The 22,177-nt window shown below is 37.6% G+C and overlaps 1 protein-coding gene across 1 annotated transcript in view; it reads left to right on the top strand.

The window, feature by feature from the left end:
* LOC128995200 (importin-13) overlaps positions 1–21,518 on the top strand; it is a 28,758-nt gene extending 7,240 nt beyond the window's left edge. Inside the window, exons 9-18 of the mRNA XM_054420133.1 lie at positions 1,198–1,441; positions 1,726–1,907; positions 6,075–6,236; positions 6,692–6,916; positions 14,514–14,651; positions 15,342–15,555; positions 16,566–16,721; positions 16,880–17,054; positions 17,810–17,946; positions 19,791–21,518. Coding sequence (XP_054276108.1) covers positions 1,198–1,441; positions 1,726–1,907; positions 6,075–6,236; positions 6,692–6,916; positions 14,514–14,651; positions 15,342–15,555; positions 16,566–16,721; positions 16,880–17,054; positions 17,810–17,921 — 1,608 coding nt within the window. The 3' untranslated portion in view covers positions 17,922–17,946; positions 19,791–21,518. The remainder of the gene's footprint in view (positions 1–1,197; positions 1,442–1,725; positions 1,908–6,074; positions 6,237–6,691; positions 6,917–14,513; positions 14,652–15,341; positions 15,556–16,565; positions 16,722–16,879; positions 17,055–17,809; positions 17,947–19,790) is intronic.
* The last annotated feature ends 659 nt before the right edge of the window (positions 21,519–22,177 follow it).

The following is a 22,177-nucleotide window of genomic DNA, read 5'->3' as shown; positions in this document are numbered from 1 at the left end:
ACAGGGTTATCAAAAAATAAATAATCGTTATCGTGGTATTAGGTTACTGCTAGAAACCTGTTATTTGAATAACTCTTTCAGTAGGTTTGCCAACGCCAGCTGCTAGGTTGCCGATGTAACCCTGTTATCCTGGGCCTTCCTGGATAACATAATTTGTCAAATAAAAACTATAACTGTATTAATAAGTAGGCCTATTAGGGTGAAATTGAAAATCCAAAAAAAGGAAATCATTAGAATAAGACTGTACATGATGATATGCGGATAAATAACTGTCTGATCTAATTCTAAGAAAATAACAGTCAGTTCAGTAACAGCGAAGGAATAACATTTTAGCTCGGCAACATTAAGTCGTCATTTCATTCCGGACTGACTGATATTGGCCTGGAGTTCTCGTATTAGGTTATTGAAATAACTGGTTACGATAACCTGTTCCTCTTATTGCTCAGTAACGTGTTAGTGATAACCTTTACCGCAATATAACGATAATTTTCATCTCTAATGTAGTTGTGTTGTTATGAGGCTGGAAGTCTGTGAACCTTGGCAGCCTTTACTCAGCAATTTACCCAACAAACCAGCCTTGCTTGGAAATATTCCAGAATTCGATTAAAACTCACTAAGTCTATGCTCTATCATAGACAAAAAGATTTAAATATAGACCATCAGCCGTGCTACGGTTACCATAAGTTCTGGCACACACCGCTAGGAGCGCCAGAAGCTCCCAACAGTGTGCACCAGAACATATGGTATCCATGGTAACCGCAGCACGGCTGACAGTCTATAGGTATTTAATGCTTTTTGTCTATGGCTCTATGCTTCTATTACTGACTGAAATGTCAGACAATGGTGAAAAGTAGCCATATGATTTCACCTAATTGCTGAGCTATAATCCAAAAGAGTACGCTTTATCATTTTACCTCTCTACTTACTGCAGTTAGGGCTTAGAGGTTGAAAGCTGATAGAGGCTTTGATTTTGTACTGGTAATCTTTTCATATTTCGCCCATGGGGGATTAAATGTAAGGCCTATTGTGTTGTAAACTTGTGTGTGCTATCTTTCTGTAACATATTCATTAAGAAATTTTGTTTAAATTTCGTTTCTTCTTCCCTAATGTATTCCTACGTCAAGTGCTCTATTGAACCAACTGATTGAAATATTTCTATTTTGGTGTAATACATCATAATCAAGTTGTGTTGTATAGATGTACTGTTACAATGTGCTGAGGGAGCCGCTGCTAGTGTTGCTGCTAGACAGACTGCAGACATGCCTGGTGTCAGAGGCAGGCTGGCAGCCACTGGAGGCTACACTTCACGGAGTGCTGTCTGTGGCTGAGTCAGTTAGTGTAGCCGAGGACCGACATCTGCCGCAGTTCTTCGCCGCCTTGCCGTCCATTCCTTTCAACAAACTAAACATCAGAGTGGCCATTACTACACTGGATGTAATAGGTGTGTGATTGGATTAGGAAATGTTTGAATGTTGCTAGTTTAGTTGTGAGACTACAATTAAGTTAATTTACAGGGGTACAATGGATGATAAGAAATTAATATTCTTTGGTATGATAGGGAAATTTTATTCTCAAACGGTTGATATCAAATTGCACATATGAATAAATACTAACAAGCATAATCTATTTGCTCAAAATACGTTGTCTTAATAATTAACTACTAACTAGTACAATGTTTTAACGCTAATTTAAATCATATTTTTTTATTGCCTGTTTAAACTTCAGGAGCATATGCAGAATGGATGAACTGCCACCCTACTACACTCCAACAAGTGATACCACTGTTGATGTTTGGACTGGAGAGTAGTGATACTGCTCCCTCAGCCACCATGAGTCTGAAGGATATCACACGAGATTGTCAGTTACTGCTGGAGCCTCACTCTCATCTCATATTGACAAGGGCAATGGTAGGTCAGACAGTTGTGTCGTGTACAAGGGTTGTCCGTAAATTATGGCCAAGTAAGCTATGTGAGCTAACTCAAATCTGAGCCCAACCTCATGTTCCTTACTATGCTATTGGTTCCTATCTTTATGGAACAAATTGACTTAAATAGTAGAGGTGTGCGGATATCCGAAAAATCGGGTCGGATTCGGTTCGGTTCGGATATCCGTATCCGAACCGGGCCCAAATTCGATATCCGACGCTATCCGTTATATATCCGACTTTTTCGGATAGACAATATATTTTGACGTTTTGGACAGAAAACTAAATCTCCATAGCCACCATTAGTTTCCCAGGACAAAATTACAGCAATACGTTTCCAACGACCTAACATCAAACTGCAAAGAAGCCGTATGATGCAATACTGATAACTAGTTTAGTCGTTATCGGCTGTTTTGCTTTACGATTAGATTCGTCTGGAACGAACAGACTTAAAGCAGAAAAGAACTACCATGGTCAAATGAAAGTCAACTCGTGCTTGTCTCGCTCCTGATACTAGGGGAGCTGCGTAATAGTTTTTTTTACAGTACTGTTTCAAAGTAGAAAAATCTAGCCTACTACTGTGATGTTACGTAAACAATAGATTTAATGTTTCCCAAAAAAAAGTCAGAATAGAAACAATAGAAAGGCAACACAATAGAAGGGTGGGAGGGGTTGGGCAATGACCTCGAAAGGAGCGCGGGTAGTGAGTCAAGTAGGGGGAAGGGGTGGGTAAGACCTTGAAGCTATATATAGACTTGCACTACTTCCCTAAACCTAAAGGACTGGCCGGCGAGTGGTATTCCAATCACAGGACAAGATACGTTTTTTTTTGGGTATTCATTGCCCGGTTTGACTTTGGATTGTCTTACTGTGTAGAAACTTTGAATAATAAAAAATAAAGGTAGAACTAACCACGATTATTTAGCATTGATTGTGTACATATTAAATGATTAAACTATAGGGACCATGGATATATACAAACTTTTGTCGTGATTTTAATTTCAACATCAAAATACAATATTGCACAATCGTGATATTTTAGGTCATTGACCTTTATTATGCATCCGGTATTGCTGTTTCAGAAGAGAAGCACGTTGATAAATTATAAATTGATATTCCCGTAGTTAAAAAGAATTATTTTATAAACCTATGAAACAAAATCATAAAATCTTACATAAAGATAACAATAACGGAAATTGTAAAAAAGGTATAAAGATAACAACGTTGTTATTCTTTCTCTTTGTTCTTCTATTTCTTGGGTTTCCCTTCATCACGCTTTCAACAAGTTGCCATGGTTACTAATCACCCATGTCGTTATCAGCTTTTGTGACATAGCGCACAGCAGGGGGGTAAAACTTGACAAAAATCGGTTAATTTTTACCTATTATTTAATTACCAGTGAATGTACTACTTTATTGGTATTTGGTACTGTATTAATAATCGGTCAAAATGGCCGATTTTTGTCAAATTTTACACCAAATTTATTGAAATTTCAAGGTGAATATTAATAAAACAATTATTACCAAATATTTGTATTCATTTAAAAGATTGATTTGTGGTATTGGGTTCCCCACTGAGTGCAGCCGAGCGGCACTAATGAGGGTCGGACCTTCTTGGGGGTGAACAATAGACGGCTTATCAGACCCTCCCCTCCCCCGGTCTGGAGAAAGCTTGTAAACAAACTATTGCACAAGCGTGACTTGACATTGGGCTGCTTCAACTATAATTTTGTCAAATGAACTGTGGTGTTTGAAAATCAAAAACAATAATTTGGGACCATACTGCTTAACAATAATGGACTGCAATTATTGTTGAACATACAATCCATTTTTAACAAACTAAGATTATACGATTCAAATACAATTATAAAAATTATCTTGGTATTTTACTTGGGGGGTAATGAAGTTATGTAGGCTAGTGTAATTCTCGGTTCATCAAGGTTCTACTGAATTATGTTTGGCAGTGAATAAGTGTAGAATGCAATTTATAAATTCAGGGATACACACCTTTTACACAGTTATAAAGTCTAATTTAATTGCCCAACATCAAATTGTGAGTTAGAGCCCATCTTAGTGCATTAGTGATGTTTTCGAAACTTGGCAAACCCGCAAAATGCCACTTAAGGCCAATAATCCGTTCCAAAAACGTAAGGATTTACAATGTGAAAATAAACTTGAGATCGAACTCCTTAGCTTGTGAGAACCAGGAAACAAGATAAAACATAACCTCAAGTAAACAAGCCCAAACGTTTTACATCAGTCCTGCTGAGCTAAGGTGTTGTGTGAAGATTTCGGCTGTTAGTGTACTAATTCAAGCAACCAACTTTTGAAAATAAATGTTGTGAATTGTGATTTTCAAGAGAGAGAAAACTGTGGACTTGGCTAATTTGAAATTCTATCATTCAAAATCGTCATTTAAGTTTATTTACACAGCTTTACATTGTTTTATAGGTTAAAAATACATATGCAGCTTATTTTTAACCGCGCCGAACTATCCGAATCCGAAAATATCCAAATCCGAACCTCCCAATATCCGATCCGATCCGAACCGAGCCTCAACTATCCGATCCGAATCCGATCCGAAATGAAATTTCACTATCCGCACACCTCTAGCTCACTCACTCACTCCCATGGCCATTTTTTGCCCAAGGCGAGATTTTGCCGCACCAAAAAATGCTCTCCATCTCTCTATCTTCTGCCTCTTCAGCTGCTGTCCCCAACAAATAGTCTAGTCCCAGTATTAAAATATGGTGTGAAAGAAAATTTCTCCTGCCAAGTATAAATGGAGTTCTGTAATTGTATGTCTGTGGTCCTGGTCGGAAACCATCATTTAAGTCCTTTGCCAGTTGACGGACGTGAATGGAGTAAGGTTTTTGAAAGAAAAAATGTACGCGAGGAGTAGCAAGGGAGTTTGGAGGTGGTTTTAACCATTTGCACAATGTGTTTCATGGTGTAAGCTGACTGCTGTTATTGTTATTCGTTAGTCTCAATTGAAGTAGGGACCAAATTTAGTGTAATTTTGAATACAGATAGCAGTGTCACTGAACAAGAGGAATTATCAAATTAATATCGGACAACTCTATAAGACTGTAAGAAGTATTATTTGACTCTAGAAGTCTGAAACATGCCAATAAGCGAGCTGAGTTTCTTTGAATTCAATCACTGTCTCCATAGAAACTGATGAACACCAGCTGCGGACCCAGTTATGCAAATACAAATTCTACAAACTCCCCACTAATGGACATTTTATATGTTGAGACACTTTTCTCATATACTCATGACAATTTTGAAACATTAATCAACAGGGGTTGATCCCCTTCCTCCAGAAACTGAATTACAGAAGGGGATTCATTCTTGGCTATGTAGCTCAATTTCCATTATTTTTTTTAATATAATAATGATGATACTAATTATCTCATAGGAATGAGAACCAACTAGATAGTAGTGGATGAAGTGAGGAACATGACAGTGGTCTCAAATTTAAACTAGCGTGTTTGGCTATGGCGGGAGTTTCATGGAGACCTTAATTTATAGACAGACCTCGTAGTAAAGAAAATTCATAGATGTTGTGAGACAGATTAATTATTTTGTTAGAATTCTGTTGGATATTGGATCGTGTCAGATGTAAAACGTTGACCTTTTGGTCTTTAGCTAAAATCGGGTTGTTTTAAGAATTTTTCAAAGAAGTAGATAAAAGTAAAGTATTAATTATTTTATTTTTACCCTAATATCAGTTGATTAAACTATTGTACATAAATTTCTCCCTCAATTGCAGTAAAATCTTTAAAATTTGTACGTATTTTAAAATCCTTACTGTGATCACAGCAAAATCATGAACATCTTTCTTGTTCACATAAATATCATCATTATTGTCTCTCGTAATCACAAAAAAATCTTGAATTTTTGATTGAGCAATCTTTGTAGATACATTCTGCAGTTGTAAGGATAAAAGGTTGCATACGACGGTACCTCTAATACAAATAACAAATAACCCAACCCAAGCTTGTCCCAAAAATCTTTTCTGGCTTAAACCAATATCTCAGGCCAACTGTTGGCTTGGACAGACCTGGGGAATTATAATTTTAACTCTTATTACTGTGCAAGACAATCTTTCTTATGTAAACATTGTCTCAAGCTATGTTTGTTGACAGGAGGTGTTGCGAGCTGGAACTCTGAAGCAGAATGAGAGTGTGCGTCTGATGTACTCTGTGGGAAGGGTGTTGTCAATACTACCATTGCAGACTATCATACAGTACCTGGATAACGTCATGCTTCCCTGTGTGGACGAGTTGCAACTGCTGTTAAACCAACCGGTGAGTAACAATTATTACTAACCGATTTTAAAATGTTAGCTGGTTTACTAGTATAAATTTTAAATGCAATAATTTGCTACCCACAGAGAAAAAATAGCTGGTTTAATACTGAGAAATATCAGTTGTTTGTAGACAGTTTTGAAACTCGATCCAGATGGCCTTTGATCAATTAAAAATTTTTTTAAACAACCCTGTCTAAAGGAAACAGCTGACTGATCCAGTCAACCCTTTTACACTCATCTGAGCCTTGAAACATTCACCCTGGTGTTTAAGCGTTTTATAACCTAATATAACCTAGTACAAACAACCATTCAAGTCAACAGATCGAAATTCACAACTTGGTCTGCAGGTTGGCTGTGATGGGGATATTTGAGAATTACTATCAGCACGTTTTTATTTCCAATTAAATATTTGAACTGTTCAAACGGAAATAAACATTAATATTCCATTCACAGGATAGTGCAGAAGTTAAAGCAGCACTCTTGCTCAGGCTGAAGATGCTGAGTATGATTTGCAACTCATTAGACACGCAAGCTGTGGCTGGCCACACTGCCAGTGGAGGTAGTGGCGACACTGCAATCGTACCCATGGAACAGCCTGTATACCTGGTATTGGAGAAGGTACTACCTACCTTGACAGCTATAGTGAACAAGTGGCAGCAGGACCCTTGTATCATACAGGTCAGTAGCCTTTTAACATATTTGGTAACAACGCTAATAGAGTGGTTGGTAGCATTGGTTCTATATATATAGATTAGTCAAGAACATTTTCAGGCAGTTTCTCCCAACCCTTTCCAATAAACCATGTCTATAATAAATGACTGGGAATCCGATAAGTAGATCACAATGTCATAAAATATTGTAGAATTAGTTTACAATATCACCGAATATTGTGATAGTAGGTCACCAATTTGTCATAATTGCAATGGTAAATCAAAGTACCTACTAAAGAGGATAAAAGAACTATTGTGAGAGTATCTGAGGATTGAGTTGAATGCGTCGCTACCGCTAGCTGCCACGTCTTACCAACATATTTATGATAACCCAACCTAACATAACCGCCACAGCGCGTTGTATGAGGGTGGCCTCCGGATAATACCAAAGTACCCAATAAATATCTATTCATTGATTTCATCCCAAGCCAAATAAATTCAAATTCAAATGTTTCTGTACACTATTATCATAATGTATAGTTATAATATTTAATTGACACTTATCTTAAGTGCTTTTTGCTACAGATAAAAAAACAGTATTATGTCATTATTTTTGTTGACCTATAGGCTAACTGTTCGGTACTTATTAAAAGTCCCTAGATTGGTGCTACCCTAACCTTGCCCAACGTTATCTACGGCGAATCGTCCCCACTCCGACTACTGGAAACGCTACTCACAAGCATTGCCGACGGCGTCATGGGCAGACGTCCGTACCTACCTACATCATTTTAAATAGACTCGACTCTTTCATTTACTCATTAATTCAATTAACTTCATTTCTGTCAGTTTTAAGTTTTTTTCAATATACCAGTCATTTTTAACTTCACCAGTGCTAGTCATTTCCCTTGTTGTTGCCCCCGCACCCTTGGTCTACACCGCTGCTGTCTACACCGCTTCCATCCCCTGGACTACCCACTACCTTGGACGAGACGGACATCATCCACCTTCAAGACATCCGACAAGGTAACGGTAGCACCAGAATTAATTTTGTTGTTCAAACCGCCGTACGGCTTTCCGTTAAAGACCGTACACAATTTGGCCCTTCTACCCGCGGATATGATTTCGTACTATGCACCTTAATTTAATAACCGCAAATACAGTCCACGTAAACATCTCAACTTATTCTCAGATAATTTCTCTCCTCATGAAACAAACCTTGCAATAATTTTATATGTAGTTATAAATTGTTGTTTAGTTTGAGTTCAATAACCTTGTACAGTGAACAGACAGACAGGAATAGTTTTGTAAAGTTTTGGCTTGTAGCTATGCGCTGATAAATTGACCGTTATCCTAGTTTCTATGTCTCAAGGTCAACTAACGCACCACAATATTCTGCATTGTATTGTATCCATTCCAAAAATAGCTCTGACGTAACCGCACCGAATATTCGCTTTATCAGTCAGCTGATCTAACTGGAAATATTCTACCTCTATATTTTATTTTACTGAATTTATTTCCTTGTACTCACTTTCACAATGATATGATTGATATGTCCACTTAATACTTGTCTATTAATACTGCATTTATAATAGTTGTAATTTGTATTTTATTTTATTTTTGTTAAAGAGATATTAATAGTATACATTTCACAATGGCTGCTAAGAGTCTTGAAAAGTGTGTTAAGAAAAGAGAAAGGTATTTTTATAAGTTACAATTATGTTACGATCTTGTAAAAGAATTGCCACAACAGAAAGATAGTTTTATTGCTAGGTATTCTAATTTGTCTAATGTGTACTCATCATTTGAATCTCTTTCCGAAGAAATGGATAACCTCAATCTTGAAATAAGTGATGTTAGCGTTAGGGTAGATACTAGCGCGCCTTTTAAACAGTTTGATGACATGTACTATAAATGTATGGCTGCCTACAACAAGATTGTTGCCTCTGATCCACCTTCAAATGTCAATGTTGAACCATCACCCGCAGTTCAGCCTAAACCTAAACTACCCCAGATAGATATCAGTAAGTTTGGTGGACAGTTGGAACAATTTAACTCGTTTAAAGCTTTGTATGATAACTTGATTCACAATACTTCTTTGGCCCCAATGGAGAAGTTTAGTTATTTAAAGAGCTTACTGGAAGGCCCCGCTTTGTCTATTGTTGAAGGCATACCATTCGATCCAGACAACTATAAGTTAGCTTATGACTCTTTGGTTGAACGCTACACCAATCCCCGTATCTTGGCTTGTTTTTATCTCAATAAAATACTAGATCAGCAACCTGTAAAGACCCCTAGTCTAAGTAGTTTAAGACAAGTTCTTGATGTGTTTCATATTAATGTCCAAGCGTTGAAAAGCCTAAAAGTAGGTGATTTGTCAGATTTCATGTTGCTACAGTTAGCGCTACGTAATTTAGACAATAGTACAAGGAAAGCATTTGAGTTAGAGTTTAAATCTAAGCAATTTCCCACCTTAGAAGACCTTATGGAATTTCTTCGTGCTCAGTGCTGTGTCTATGAACTCACTAAAGAATCTCACAAATCTACTTTAGTTTTGCCCAAGTCACAAATCCCTCATACTCGCAAAACATTGTTCTCATCTCACTCAACTCAACGCAGTACAACTCAGCCTGACCGCACAGCAACCCAGTCATCTTATCGCCTCGCTATCAGTTGTCCTATGTGTAAAGGTGAACACCAACTGTACCGATGTGATCAATTCCTCGCTTTGGCCCCGCACAAACGTTATTCTACAGTACGTTCATTCAATCGTTGTTTCGCATGTCTCGGTTCCCACCTAATTTCCATGTGCACTTCTAAGTCGAGCTGTCGGGTTTGCAGAAGTAACAGACATCACTCTCTACTCCATGAACCAAGCCGAGTCACCGCACCGCTGCCTAAACCAAATGTGAATCCTGACCTACCTCAAACCTCCGCTGCGCATTCACCGCCCTCAACCACCGTCAACCCCGTGCCTACTACTTCTGTTAACACTACACCTGCTCAAACTTTATCCTGTCAGTTTCAGCATAATTCAATGAGTAATTCTACCCTGCTAGGTACCGCTCAAGTGTTGGTTCAAGATGATCTAGGCCACTGGCAAGTTTGCCGGGCTGTTATTGATGGAGGTAGTCAGATTAATTTTGTTACTCAATCTCTAGCCCAGACATTACGTTTACCAATCAGAAAATGTAATGTTAACATTTCTGGAATTGGCCAACAATCTGATTTAACCGCAAAAGGACTTGTCACTTGTAACGTTGCTTCCCGCTATAACAGAGACGATAACATTCAGATGGACGCAGTAATAATTCCTCAAATCTCTTCTGTACTTCCGGCTGCACCTATTCCCGAATCATTGATAAATCGTTTCAATTCTATACAACTGGCTGACCCTGATTTTCACCGCCCTGCCAAGGTTGATATTTTGTTCGGAGCACAGGCTTTCACAGACATTCTTTCGGATGGTTTCGCGCTTATTAAAGGCAAACCAAGCGCCCTCAGCACAATCTTTGGATGGATCCTTATGGGTGATGTTCCCACACAGCCCATGCAACAACACGAACTAAATTCTTTGTTTGTTTCATCTCAAAGCACTGATAGGCTCTTAGAAAAGTTCTGGGAAATGGAAGAAATAAATTTACCAAAACCCTTAAGTCCCTCTGATCAGGCATGTGAAGACCACTATCAGTCCACCATCCAGAGAGATAATACCGGACGTTACGTAGCCTCCTTACCCTTTAAAGACGTTAAACCTGACTTAGGCTCCACTAGAAAAATAGCTCTCCGCAAGTATCTCCAACAAGAGACAAGATTTCACAAGAAACCAGATATTCGTGTTCAATATATGACTCACATGCAGAACTATGTTGACCTAGGTCATATGTGTTTGGCCCCTGCGCCCTCTCCATACATTCTTACTCATCACGGTGTCGTTAAAGAATCTTCTACATCCTCCCCGCTTCGTGTTGTGTTCAACGCTTCTGAATTAAGTGACACAAATCAGTCTCTTAATAAATCACTGTTAACTGGACCTAAGCTTCAAGCTGATATTGGAACTATTATCACAAACTTCAGATTGCACCAGATTGCTATGACTTGTGACTTCAAACAAATGTATCGAGCTATTCGTATAACACCGGCTGATTGTAAATATCATCATTTGTTTTGGCGCTCTGACCTCACAGGCCCTGTACAGGAATGGGAATTACAAAGACTAACCTTTGGTCTCTCGCGCAGTCCTTATATTGCACAACGAACTTTAAAGCAACTAGTGCTTGATGAAGGCGCTAAGTACCCAAATGCGGCTGATATTCTAAGCTCCTCTTGTTATATTGACGATCTTGTTTTTGGCGCTCCAACCGAGACTTTGGCTCTTAAGCTTTACGATGAAATCACCCAACTTTGCTCATCAGGTGGTTTCGAACTTCATAAGTGGTCAAGTTCAAGTAGCTCCGTCCTCGCCACAATCCCCGCTGATCGTCGAGAAACACCCCATCCGTTAGGATCTACACACTCGATTAAAGTACTAGGACTTGAATGGGACCCGACTACTGACTGTTTCCGCTACTCTATTTCACCTGTCAACAGTACACCAACCAAACGCAATGTATTGTCTCAAGTTGCTCGAGTTTACGATGTAAACGGCTTTATTAGTCCAATTATTTTCACCTTAAAACATCTACTTCAACAGATTTGGATTGAAAAGCTCAACTGGGACGACCCTCTCCCTCAATCTCTCCAAAATGTTTGGGATAAATTCATCAAAGAACTACCCCTTATGACACAGTTCAAAATACCTCGCTACATTCTCAGTAACTACTTAACCGCTCAGCTGATTGGTTTCTCTGATGCTTCCAAAATAGGAATGTGCGCCTCCTTGTATCTACGTATTGAATGTGAAGATAATAGTGTAGAGTGCAATCTCCTGCAATCCAAAACTAAAGTCGCTCCTCTGAAAACACTTACGATCCCTCGTTTAGAATAATGTGCCGCTCTTCTCCTCTCTCAGTTAGTAAAAGCGAACCAACCGCTTATTAACAAACTGCAAATATCAGACATCTTTCTATTCACAGACTCCATGAATGTCCTTGGTTGGTTAAATACACCACCACACCTACTAGAAACCTTTGTCTCAAACCGTGTCTGTAAAATCACAGAAATCACCCCTGTTGATGTTTGGCGTCATATATCAGGAGATGAAAACCCTTCTGACTGTGGCACTAGAGGTTTAATGCCGAATAGTCTGTTGAGTCACCCTCTTTGGTGGCATGGACCCTCTTTTATCCACAATGATATCTCATCTTGGACTCAACCGCCTTCAAACTTTCCTTCGGATGTTATTGAGCTTCAAAAAACTCCCACGAAGAACACCTTAACAACTAACACTGTTCCGCAAAATGATCTTTATCAATGGATGAATAGGTTTTCATCACTTATTAAACTTCAAAACATCATGGGCTATGTACTGAGATTTATCCATAACTCACGATCTGATCAATGTGATAAACGCTATGGCTCGTTATCAGTTTCTGAACGAGATGCCGCTCTGGAATGTTGTATAAAATTAGTTCAAACAAGGCACTATTCTGAAGAAATAAAAGCTCTAAAACTATCCAAGCCTTGTTCTTCATCACTAAGAAAACTCTCTCCATTTCTATCCTCGGACACCCTCATGGTGGGGGGTAGATTGAAATTAGCTCCTTTGCCGGAATCATCAAAACACCCTGTATTGATACCCTCTCAGTGTCATTTGGCAAACCTTTTATGTGATTACTATCACTTGTATTCTCTACATGGTGGTCCAAAACTAGTACAAGCATTAATTCAAAGACGCTTCTGGATTATTGGTGCAAGAAATCTTATAAGAAAACGATTATTTCGATGTATCACTTGCTACAAAATGAAAGCTAAACCCACGCAACCTCTTATGGCAGATCTTCCACCCTCACGATTTCAACAGACCCGATGCTTTATTAATGTCGGATTAGATTTTGCTGGCCCTTTTCTCGTTAAAGAAAGCACGAGACGAAATGCAAAACTATCAAAGTGCTATATTGCCGTATTTGTGTGTATGGCAGTTAAAGCCGTCCATCTAGAGTTAGTGCATTCACTCTCTACTGAATCTTGTTTAGCCGCTATAGACAGATTTATCGCTCGGAGAGGAATCTGCCGAAACATTTACTCTGATCAAGGTCGCAACTTCGTCGGTGCTGCACGCCAACTACAAGAAATCTACTCTCTCCTGAAGAACTCCACCTCACAGATCTCAGAACATTTGGCTCAACGAGAAATAATTTGGAACTTTATTCCGCCATATGCCCCAAACTTCGGAGGCCTCTGGGAGGCTGCAGTGAAGTCGACCAAACACCATCTTAAAAGGATACTGCAAAACCATAATTTCACGGCTGAAGAATTCACCACATTCCTGTGCCGTGTTGAAGCTGTACTGAACTCCAGACCGCTTTGCGCACTCTCATCGTCACCTGATGACGACTTTAACTACTTGTCTCCTGGCCACTTCCTCACAGGAGACCTCCTGCTATCACGACCGGAAGAAGACATCTCGGAAGAACCCTTAAACTTACTCTCACGCTGGCAGCTAGTTTCTCGTGCCTCTCAACACTTCTGGAAAAGCTGGAGAAGAGATTATCTCCATACTCTTATCCAACGCCCCAAATGGACTGAGAAAACCAAGGAAGGAGACTTAGTTTTAATGTACTCTAATAATACTGATCCTTTGACTTGGCCCCTAGGTAGGATAATTCAGGTTATGCCAGGATCCGACCAAGTTGTAAGAGTTGTTAAAGTCAAAACCCCTGTAGGTATTGTAACACGCCCTGTAAATAAGTTAGTTCATCTCCCTATGGTTTAGATTGTGTTACCTTTGTCTTTTTGTACATATTATCAACATTTTGTATTATCTTTATAGTTAGGTAACAGGTTTGTTTCATGATGACGGTTATTATCCAAGGTTTTGATTTTAAAGATTTACCGTTTCTTTAATGTTCTTTAATATTTTCTAAAAAAATGCTTTTTTGGGTGGGGGGAATGTTCGGTACTTATTAAAAGTCCCTAGATTGGTGCTACCCTAACCTCGCCCAACGTTATCTACGGCGAATCGTCCCCACTCCGACTACTGGAAACGCTACTCACTAGCATTGCCGACGGCGTCATGGGCAGACGTCCGTACCTACCTACATCATTTTAAATAGACTCTTTCATTTACTCATTAATTCAATTAACTTCATTTCTGTCAGTTTTAAGTTTTTTTCAATATACCAGTCATTTTTAACTTCACCAGTGCTAGTCATTTCCCTTGTTGTTGCCCCCGCACCCTTGGTCTACACCGCTGCTGTCTACACCGCTTCCATCCCCTGGACTACCCACTACCTTGGACGAGACGGACATCATCCACCTTCAAGACATCCGACAAGGTAACGGTAGCACCAGAATTAATTTTGTTGTTCAAACCGCCGTACGGCTTTCCGTTAAAGACCGTACACTAACCATAACCTCGTGGACTCAAAACTTTCCTTAGGGAAGCTTAACTTGTCTCCATCCCCTAAATCAACCACAAGGGTTTCTCCCAGTTTAGTTGAAAGTTATCGTGTATGTTGTTACCCTAGGCTGTCTGCTGTGTGCTGAAGCACGCTATCAGCACACTATTGGAGTGCTGCACACCCCTAGTACCTGCAGTGACTGAACTGTTAGCAGCCAGCTACAGACTCCACCCTCACTCCTCCCCTCTGGAGGTCATTAGGCAGGTCAGTGCATGGTCGAGTATTAGTGTTGAATCTCTTTGAAATATACATCTGTTTTTATCTCTGGGTGAATGCATGCACTGATACATCAACTTGGTTGAAATTTGCACCAAAGTAGATCATGAACTCTGTTCGTGTTCTTAAACATCCTCAGGCTACACTCTGGGGACAAAATTTTCAGGTGATTGGTCTCTATGTTAACTTGTAGAAAATCATAATGTCGTACTTTAGCTGCACTTACATTACAAATTTTACTTTACAATAATTTTTATTCTGACATCCAGCTATACCTTAATCACAAAATTTAGGCAGTTCGAGGGGAAGCAATTTCATCCCCCCCATTTCACCCTAACTAAGAAAAAACAGCCACCAGGGACAGCTGGTCAGCTGATGTATGCATTAAGATAAATAAGTGGTGAGTCAACCCAGGAAACCTTCCCCTTAACCCGCCAAGTCTGTAAAAGTTAGTAGCTTTTCGATGGTTTTAAACTAGGCCAGCTGACGTTGATTATTTTGCTTTTAAATGGTTCTTGCTTAGTCAATAACAAAGCCACATAGTTAAAAACTCACACCATTCTAAACTGACCCTTTATTAGTTTATTAATATGCCTTAAAATAAGCACTAGTTGTGAGTTGCTATGTTAAAACTAACAAATGGCAATGAATGATCACCTCTCATTTACTGTCCCACAGCTGTGTCTGTTGTTTGGTCGAGAGGGTAGTCCGCACCAGCCCCTGGTACAGTCCCTGCTGACCGTCACTGTACGCAACACACTCGAGCTACCTATCACGGAACACACAGACGTAGCAGAGGCGTTCATGCAGCTTTGCGCCAACCTGATAAAGAAAAATCCTTCCTTGCTCATCTGTCCTCAAGACATTGACATGACGGAGCTGCTCACATTTGGTAAGTGATTGGGACTGATGTTAGTTTGTAATTTTGTAGTCTTAAAATACTGGAATCGATAAAAGGAGTTTGTTAAAATACTGAAAAGTAAAAACCTCTTTAAAACATATACACTTATACCAAAATTTCAGATTAATAAACATCGATAAATAGAGAACGCTGTGAGAAATAGCAACGCTGTCCATTGACTCTAAAAAGTGGTGCAGTGTAATATTTAAAAATATAAACCTACTTTAAGAAACTCATTTTAATGGTATAAAAGCACCATAGAAAAAGACTAATAGACTAATAACTTCTTAAACTAAAAACTAGGTGAATAAATTCTATCCTTAACCATAAAAAAATGGCAGCCATTTCGTATTTTCCCACAGTCATGACCAATTGTGTCGGCAAATTGTAGATATGCTCATTGAACTTTTCATTGGATATTTTAATAAACTCAAACCTAAGTGCACCGAATATCCAATTCCATTTTGTTATCAGTAGCTACAAAAAATGTTCTCACTGTCTCAAAAGGGAGTATTTTGGGAAGATTTCCAATTTAAAAAAATAAAAACCCACTTAGATTGAAATATTTAAATTCTTTATGGGTATATTTCAATGCAATCTCATATTTTAAGTAATTTTTTGTAAACGGGAGAATGACCCATGAATATAAAATACGTTAACGATAATCCATGAGGTTAAACTGTGGAATTTTGATCTTTAGAAGATGACTGTGTCATTGAATTGGCAAAAACACTGACCAACCAGTATTTTATGAATTGATAAAGTGCTTATAAATTTTCAGCTAGTATTTTCTTTTGACTAGTTCAATGACCAACTCATGGGAGCTTAAGACCAAGATTTAACAACTGAATACATACATGAGTATTCACATTTAAGTATGATGAATCCACAAGAAATGTAAGAGTAATTTAAATCGTAGTTTGCTGTGCAATAGTCCTAGATTACTGTAAATTTAAATACATTGCTTTAGAAATTAAGCTAATTAAGAATGGTTCCCACAGCCATCGCTGTGCTGGGTCAGCCAGAGTTGCCAACTGTCAAAGCTGCGTCGGTGTTCCTCACAAACCTGATTGGTCTCAGTAGAGAGCAGCCTAAGCTGTTGACAGCAGTGCAGTCTACTGGGGAACAGCTGGTCCACAGGATACTAAGGAATATTGGTTAGTAGTTAGTACCTATGTAATGCTATTTTTGTACGTTGTAGTTAAGAGTATTTTACCAGATGTTTCTTAAATATTATGGGATAAAAAATTAACGAGAGTTTGTTGTTTCTTACCCATTTATGCACTGAAAAATGTAATGTCCTTGTTGATTTCAGGTGGAGAGTCACCCCGTGGGTGTATAGACCCTTTGGCAGACCTGCTGTTGATCCTCAACAAGAAGTACTGTGATAACCTGAGTCGTTGGCTCTATCAGACAATATCCATCAACGGATTCCCGTCGCCCAAGGCTTCCGTAGACAACAAGCAACACTTTGTCAAAAGTGTTCTCAAGTGAGTAAAATTTGACTACTAGGGTTTACAAATATAAAATTAATGAGAAAACTTGGATGATTATCAGGAGAAATTGTCGTAAGTGTTTTTAATGAAGACCACAAAGCTTTATGAAAAATGGTGTCATTTCTGTCATGTCGCATCCAAACCTGGTGCAAGTGCTGGAATACAAATGGACACTTGTATAATTTTAAAAAAACTGCATTGTATTTCAAGATGCAAGCTGATACAGAGGTAGGACGATGACTGACTTTGTACGGATTTTGTTATGTGGTTGTTGGGAAGGGTGCTGCGATGGAACAACCAATGGGTTTAGATGAATTAATCAGATTATAATTGGTCACATCGCACAGTGATGTACGGTCATTGATCGAGCTGGCAGATTAAATCAAAACTCATCCAAACCTAGAAACAAATATAAGAGAGGTACTTTGTAAAATTTGAAGGAAAATTCATACAAATCATTTTAGGTTTGTAAATTGATTAGTAACTGGAAATAGATAATTAGTCTAACATGTATCTTAAAAAGCTGTTAAAGTTGTAAAGAATTTAAAATTAATTCATATTGGGATAACGTTTATCACAGTTAAATTGTCTAGCACTTAAAAATCTGCTAGAAGCGCCGAGGAAAAGAAAAGCTGGTATAAACTACCATCTTTAGCCTTGAACTGCCAACAAAAAATATACTTTACCCCAAAACCTCTCTGACTTAATTTTATAACTGTTACTTGATTGTTGTTAATTTATTCTTGCAGAGAGAGAGCCAACAAACGGAAGGTGCAGGAAATCATTCAAGAGTTCTCACTTATCTGCCGAGGTCTGGTCGGGACAGAATATGCAGCTCAGTTGAAGGCTCAACACCTGTAGTTGGATTGTCAACCAGGCCTAATAGGTAACCTTTGAACAGTTAGTGTTAAGGTGTTGTATTTAGACTGTATACTGTACAGTCATTTAACACAGTAAAAACGTGTGATTTAAGGAGCTTTATCATACAAAGAGAGAGCCAGTTAGAGTTAATCAAGACTACTTTTTATAGTTATCTTATCTTTTAACATTCTCTTTGACTTATTTGTGTACAAGTCAGGGTGTCCACATTCTGGAAAGTCAGGGATAGTCATAAAAAGTCATGGAAAAAAATTTTGGTCATTGAAAGTCAGGGAAATAGGCAAGAAGTCATGGAAAGTCATGGAAATTTCCAATTATGGATGGATTTGAGGGGACCATTCAATGCTCTAGTCAGCCGTAACCCGGACTGTTGTAGCATTTTTCAGGATTTTTCACAAATGTTCGACAGTTCAATTTATTACAGTTGTATTATTTTATGAGTTTTCGGTTTGTTTTAGTTCATTGTTGTACCTATTGTACTCCATTGTTATCTGTTATTATATATTTCAGTATTTTCTGCAAAATAACATGTCCAGGCAGTATTATTTGTGTGTGTATGTTATATTATAATTTGCGTGTAAAGTTCGTGAGTCATGGAAATCAATGGTAAATGGTCATGGATAGTCATGGAAAGTCATGGAAATTAATGACAAATCTTTTGTGGACACCCTGCAAGTTATCAAATATTTTTAAAATTAAGTTATCCAAAATCGTCAGATCCAATAAGTTTGAATCTCAAAATTGTTCTCGAATCTTAGATTAATGTATTATTTTCAATAAAGAAAATCCTGGAAAATTATATTATTACCGGTATTGGGTACCTATTCACTTATTTTTTATCAATCCTAAAATTCTAACTACCTATATATTTTAAACATCATAGTAGGGTAAATTGTATTACTACCAGGCCAACATAAGTAAGGATGGGTAAATGAATGAAATGATCAAATGTTTTTGCTGTTATGATCAGACTATTAACAGAAAATAAGGTTACTAACCTGTCGTCATTTAATACTATAATTGTCGTAGATGACTATAGTTTGTAGATGACTATTTTCAAATCTTTCTCTTCAGTGGTCAATGTCAAACATATCTTCTTGCGTTTACCGTTGTCAAAAATAAGTTACTTGATACTTACTTGGTGATCTCCCACTGGTAGCGCAGCTGCGCCGTGGTCGTCAGTTTTTTTTTTTTTTGGCCTATTTTTCTTTTAGATATTCTTCAACAGAATAATATGGCCTCTTCAATAGATATTCTTTAAATTTCCTCTTGAATTCATCTTGATCTTCAATGCTTTTTATATTTAGAGGGATCAAGTTGTAGATTAAGCTTGATAAAAACTTTGGTCCGTCCTTTACTAAACTTGAGTTGACTTGATTTAGATGAATGTTGTTTTTTTGCCTTGTTGAGTAGTTGTGAATTGAGTAGTTAGGTTACTGGTTACGCACCGTTTACTTCACACATGAACACATACAGAACTTTCTTTATGTGTTCATGTGTGAAGTAAAACGACTGAATAGAAAGATTTAAAAATGGGGTTTTAACCCCGAAACTATAGTCATCTACGACATTTATAAGATTAATTGACAACAGGTTAGTAACATTATTTTATGTAAATAAGTCAATCATGGAGGCAAATTAAATGTATTAAAAAAACAGATTAATAACTTCTAAATTAGCTCTTCAGTAGTCTTTCCATATGATCTAACTAGCCTATATAAAACAATGAGTGCATAGTTACCTTGTGACTTATTAAAATGAACGACTATAACTTCATGAAATTTCACATGCCTGTTTTAATAATGGGCTAATTGTAAATTTTTTCTAAATCTAACAAATTGTAATTTTCAGGGTTGTGCTTTTGAAGAGTTCCTCAAGTCTTCTTATGTGAGCTTCCAAAATTCATTCTTCAATTAAAAGATAGTTTAAGAATTGCAATTTGTATACATTTAAGAATGATACAACGACTTTACCTTTAAGTTTTTTCTCTACTGTAAAGTGTGTCTGACTTCATATTTCTGTTTTGATGGTGCTCGCTTAACAGTAAATAATTACTGTAAACTATTACTTGTTAAATTCATCTTCAATCTTTGTCTGTCAACATATTTATTTCAGTCTTCGAAATATATTAGAGGTATTTCAGCTCATGAGATATTTTAATGAAATATTATGATTTATGGTTGTAAAAAGAAGCAAAATAAGGTGCAACCTGGCTGACTTACAATCCTCCTATCTCATTTTACAACTAAATACCCCTGCCGCAGCAAACCTTCTGACTAAGCGAATTTCCATTTTTCTAAATTTATTTTCAATTAAATCTATTTAAATAACAATGGAACATTGCTTTACTTTAGGTTTAATGAGTAGTCTACCTAGGTTTGCTGTTACATGAAAACTATGAATGAACTCATTCAAGTTTATCCCGCCTTACACCTTTGAACCAAATTTAATCAAAATCAGACAAAAATTACTCAAGTTATTGCGTTCTCGGACATATATATATATCCATATATATATAAAATTAAAATTAAACATTACTTTAACATACATACCAAGTTTCATAAAGATTGGTTTGAACTAGGCCTATATAAAAATACAATTGTTTATATAAAAATGCTAAACGGAGGATATCTAGTTAACAAAGCAATTATTCTTGATTTTCTCTTTATTTTGATTCGGCCATAGAACCATTTCCCCCGAGTTTGGCTGTTTACTTACAGGACACCCTGTATAATATATATTTTAATGAATAGTGTTTTTGACCTCTCTATGGACATCAGAACAAAAAAGTAAATTGGTCCTGGGTCCAGGTATACCAATTACCATGCTACCTACATAGCTAAATTTCACTAAAAGCATTAATAGGTGAGGTGCAGTTATCACTTGAGCACTCATATCTCAAGTAATTCAACTTTTTTATGTGTATCAGAACCATAATTTTAACGAATAGCTAGTTACAGTATTAACCTTTTACTATTAGGATTAGGGTAAAAAATAAACATATGATTGATGCAAACCATTGTTAAATTTAGAGTAATGTCTTTAGATTAAAAATTAAGAAAAAAATTAATTTTAATTTTTCAAAACATGTGTTGTAGGTACATTAGTACATTATTGACTTGCGATGCCATAAGTGGGCTTCTCAGCCTAAAAAAAAACTCTCTGAAGCATGCTTTGAAATGGATTTTATGCCCACTACACTGTTTTAACAAACTTCCCACACAGGGATTTAGTCCAGAAAACAACTGTTCAACTCCAGCTTAATCAAATGGGGTTTCATTACGCACTACAGTGTAGTCCCGATAACCCAAACTTCGGTAATCCAAAAGTCCGCTTAATAAAAAAAAAGTTTTTAATTAATATTTTTAACCAGTACGTGCTGTCACTTATCGTGGAAGGTCGAAACTACTAGCACCGTAGCGTGACGATGTTAATGCAGTTTATTGTAGACACAAAAAGCTATGACCCAATACTTGCTGTCACCCATTGGGAAAAGCCGAAACTGTGTGTAACGACAGTTAGCTATACCTCGTCGAAGTATTCTGTAGCGTATATAGTATTTCGGCTTGTGCAGGCACTTGTACTGTCTGTGTTTGATTACTGTCTTCCGGTGTATGGTAATGTTATATCACTGGGAGACATGAGTCGGATGCAGAGGGTGCAAAACATGTGCGTCAGGTACGTCTGCGATCTGCGAAAATTTGATCGAATTTCATCAGACCTCACATCTCTTGGCTTATTGCCTATGGCTGACCTGTGCCTTTTACGCACTTCCTGCATCATCCGGAGGGTACTGTCAGAGGAGAGACCTCAGTACCTGAAGGTAAGACTGAGAGCTCGCTCTGAGATGCGATCCCGATGCACACGGCAGGATGACATGCTGGAGATGCCCCGTGTGCGCTGTGAGTCCGACCGTTGTGGGTTTTCTTATTTTGCCCCTAAAATCTGGAATAAATTGTCATCCAGGACTGAGCCAAGGGTGTTGGACAGTGAAAAGTCATTTAAAAAATATATAACAAATGGTTTGAAGAATGGTAAAATAATTAGGAATAGAGAACATATTTTAATTTTTAATTAGCCTAACTTAACATTTGAGAGTTGCTTTTGTTTTATATTATTTATTTATGTTGACGTGAGTTGTTTTGAAAAACATATGTTGTAATATGAAAAACGCTCAAGAATAAAGACGATTTTCATTTCATTTCATTTCATTTCATTTTAGTAAATATTTTACATTT

The sequence above is a fragment of the Macrosteles quadrilineatus genome, unplaced genomic scaffold (assembly GCF_028750875.1).
Source record: "Macrosteles quadrilineatus isolate MER2022 unplaced genomic scaffold, UCM_ALF_1.0 Scaffold_5__1_contigs__length_97177068, whole genome shotgun sequence".
Taxonomy (NCBI): Eukaryota; Metazoa; Arthropoda; class Insecta; order Hemiptera; family Cicadellidae; genus Macrosteles; species Macrosteles quadrilineatus.
This window is presented reverse-complemented; position numbering and strand designations above follow the sequence as displayed.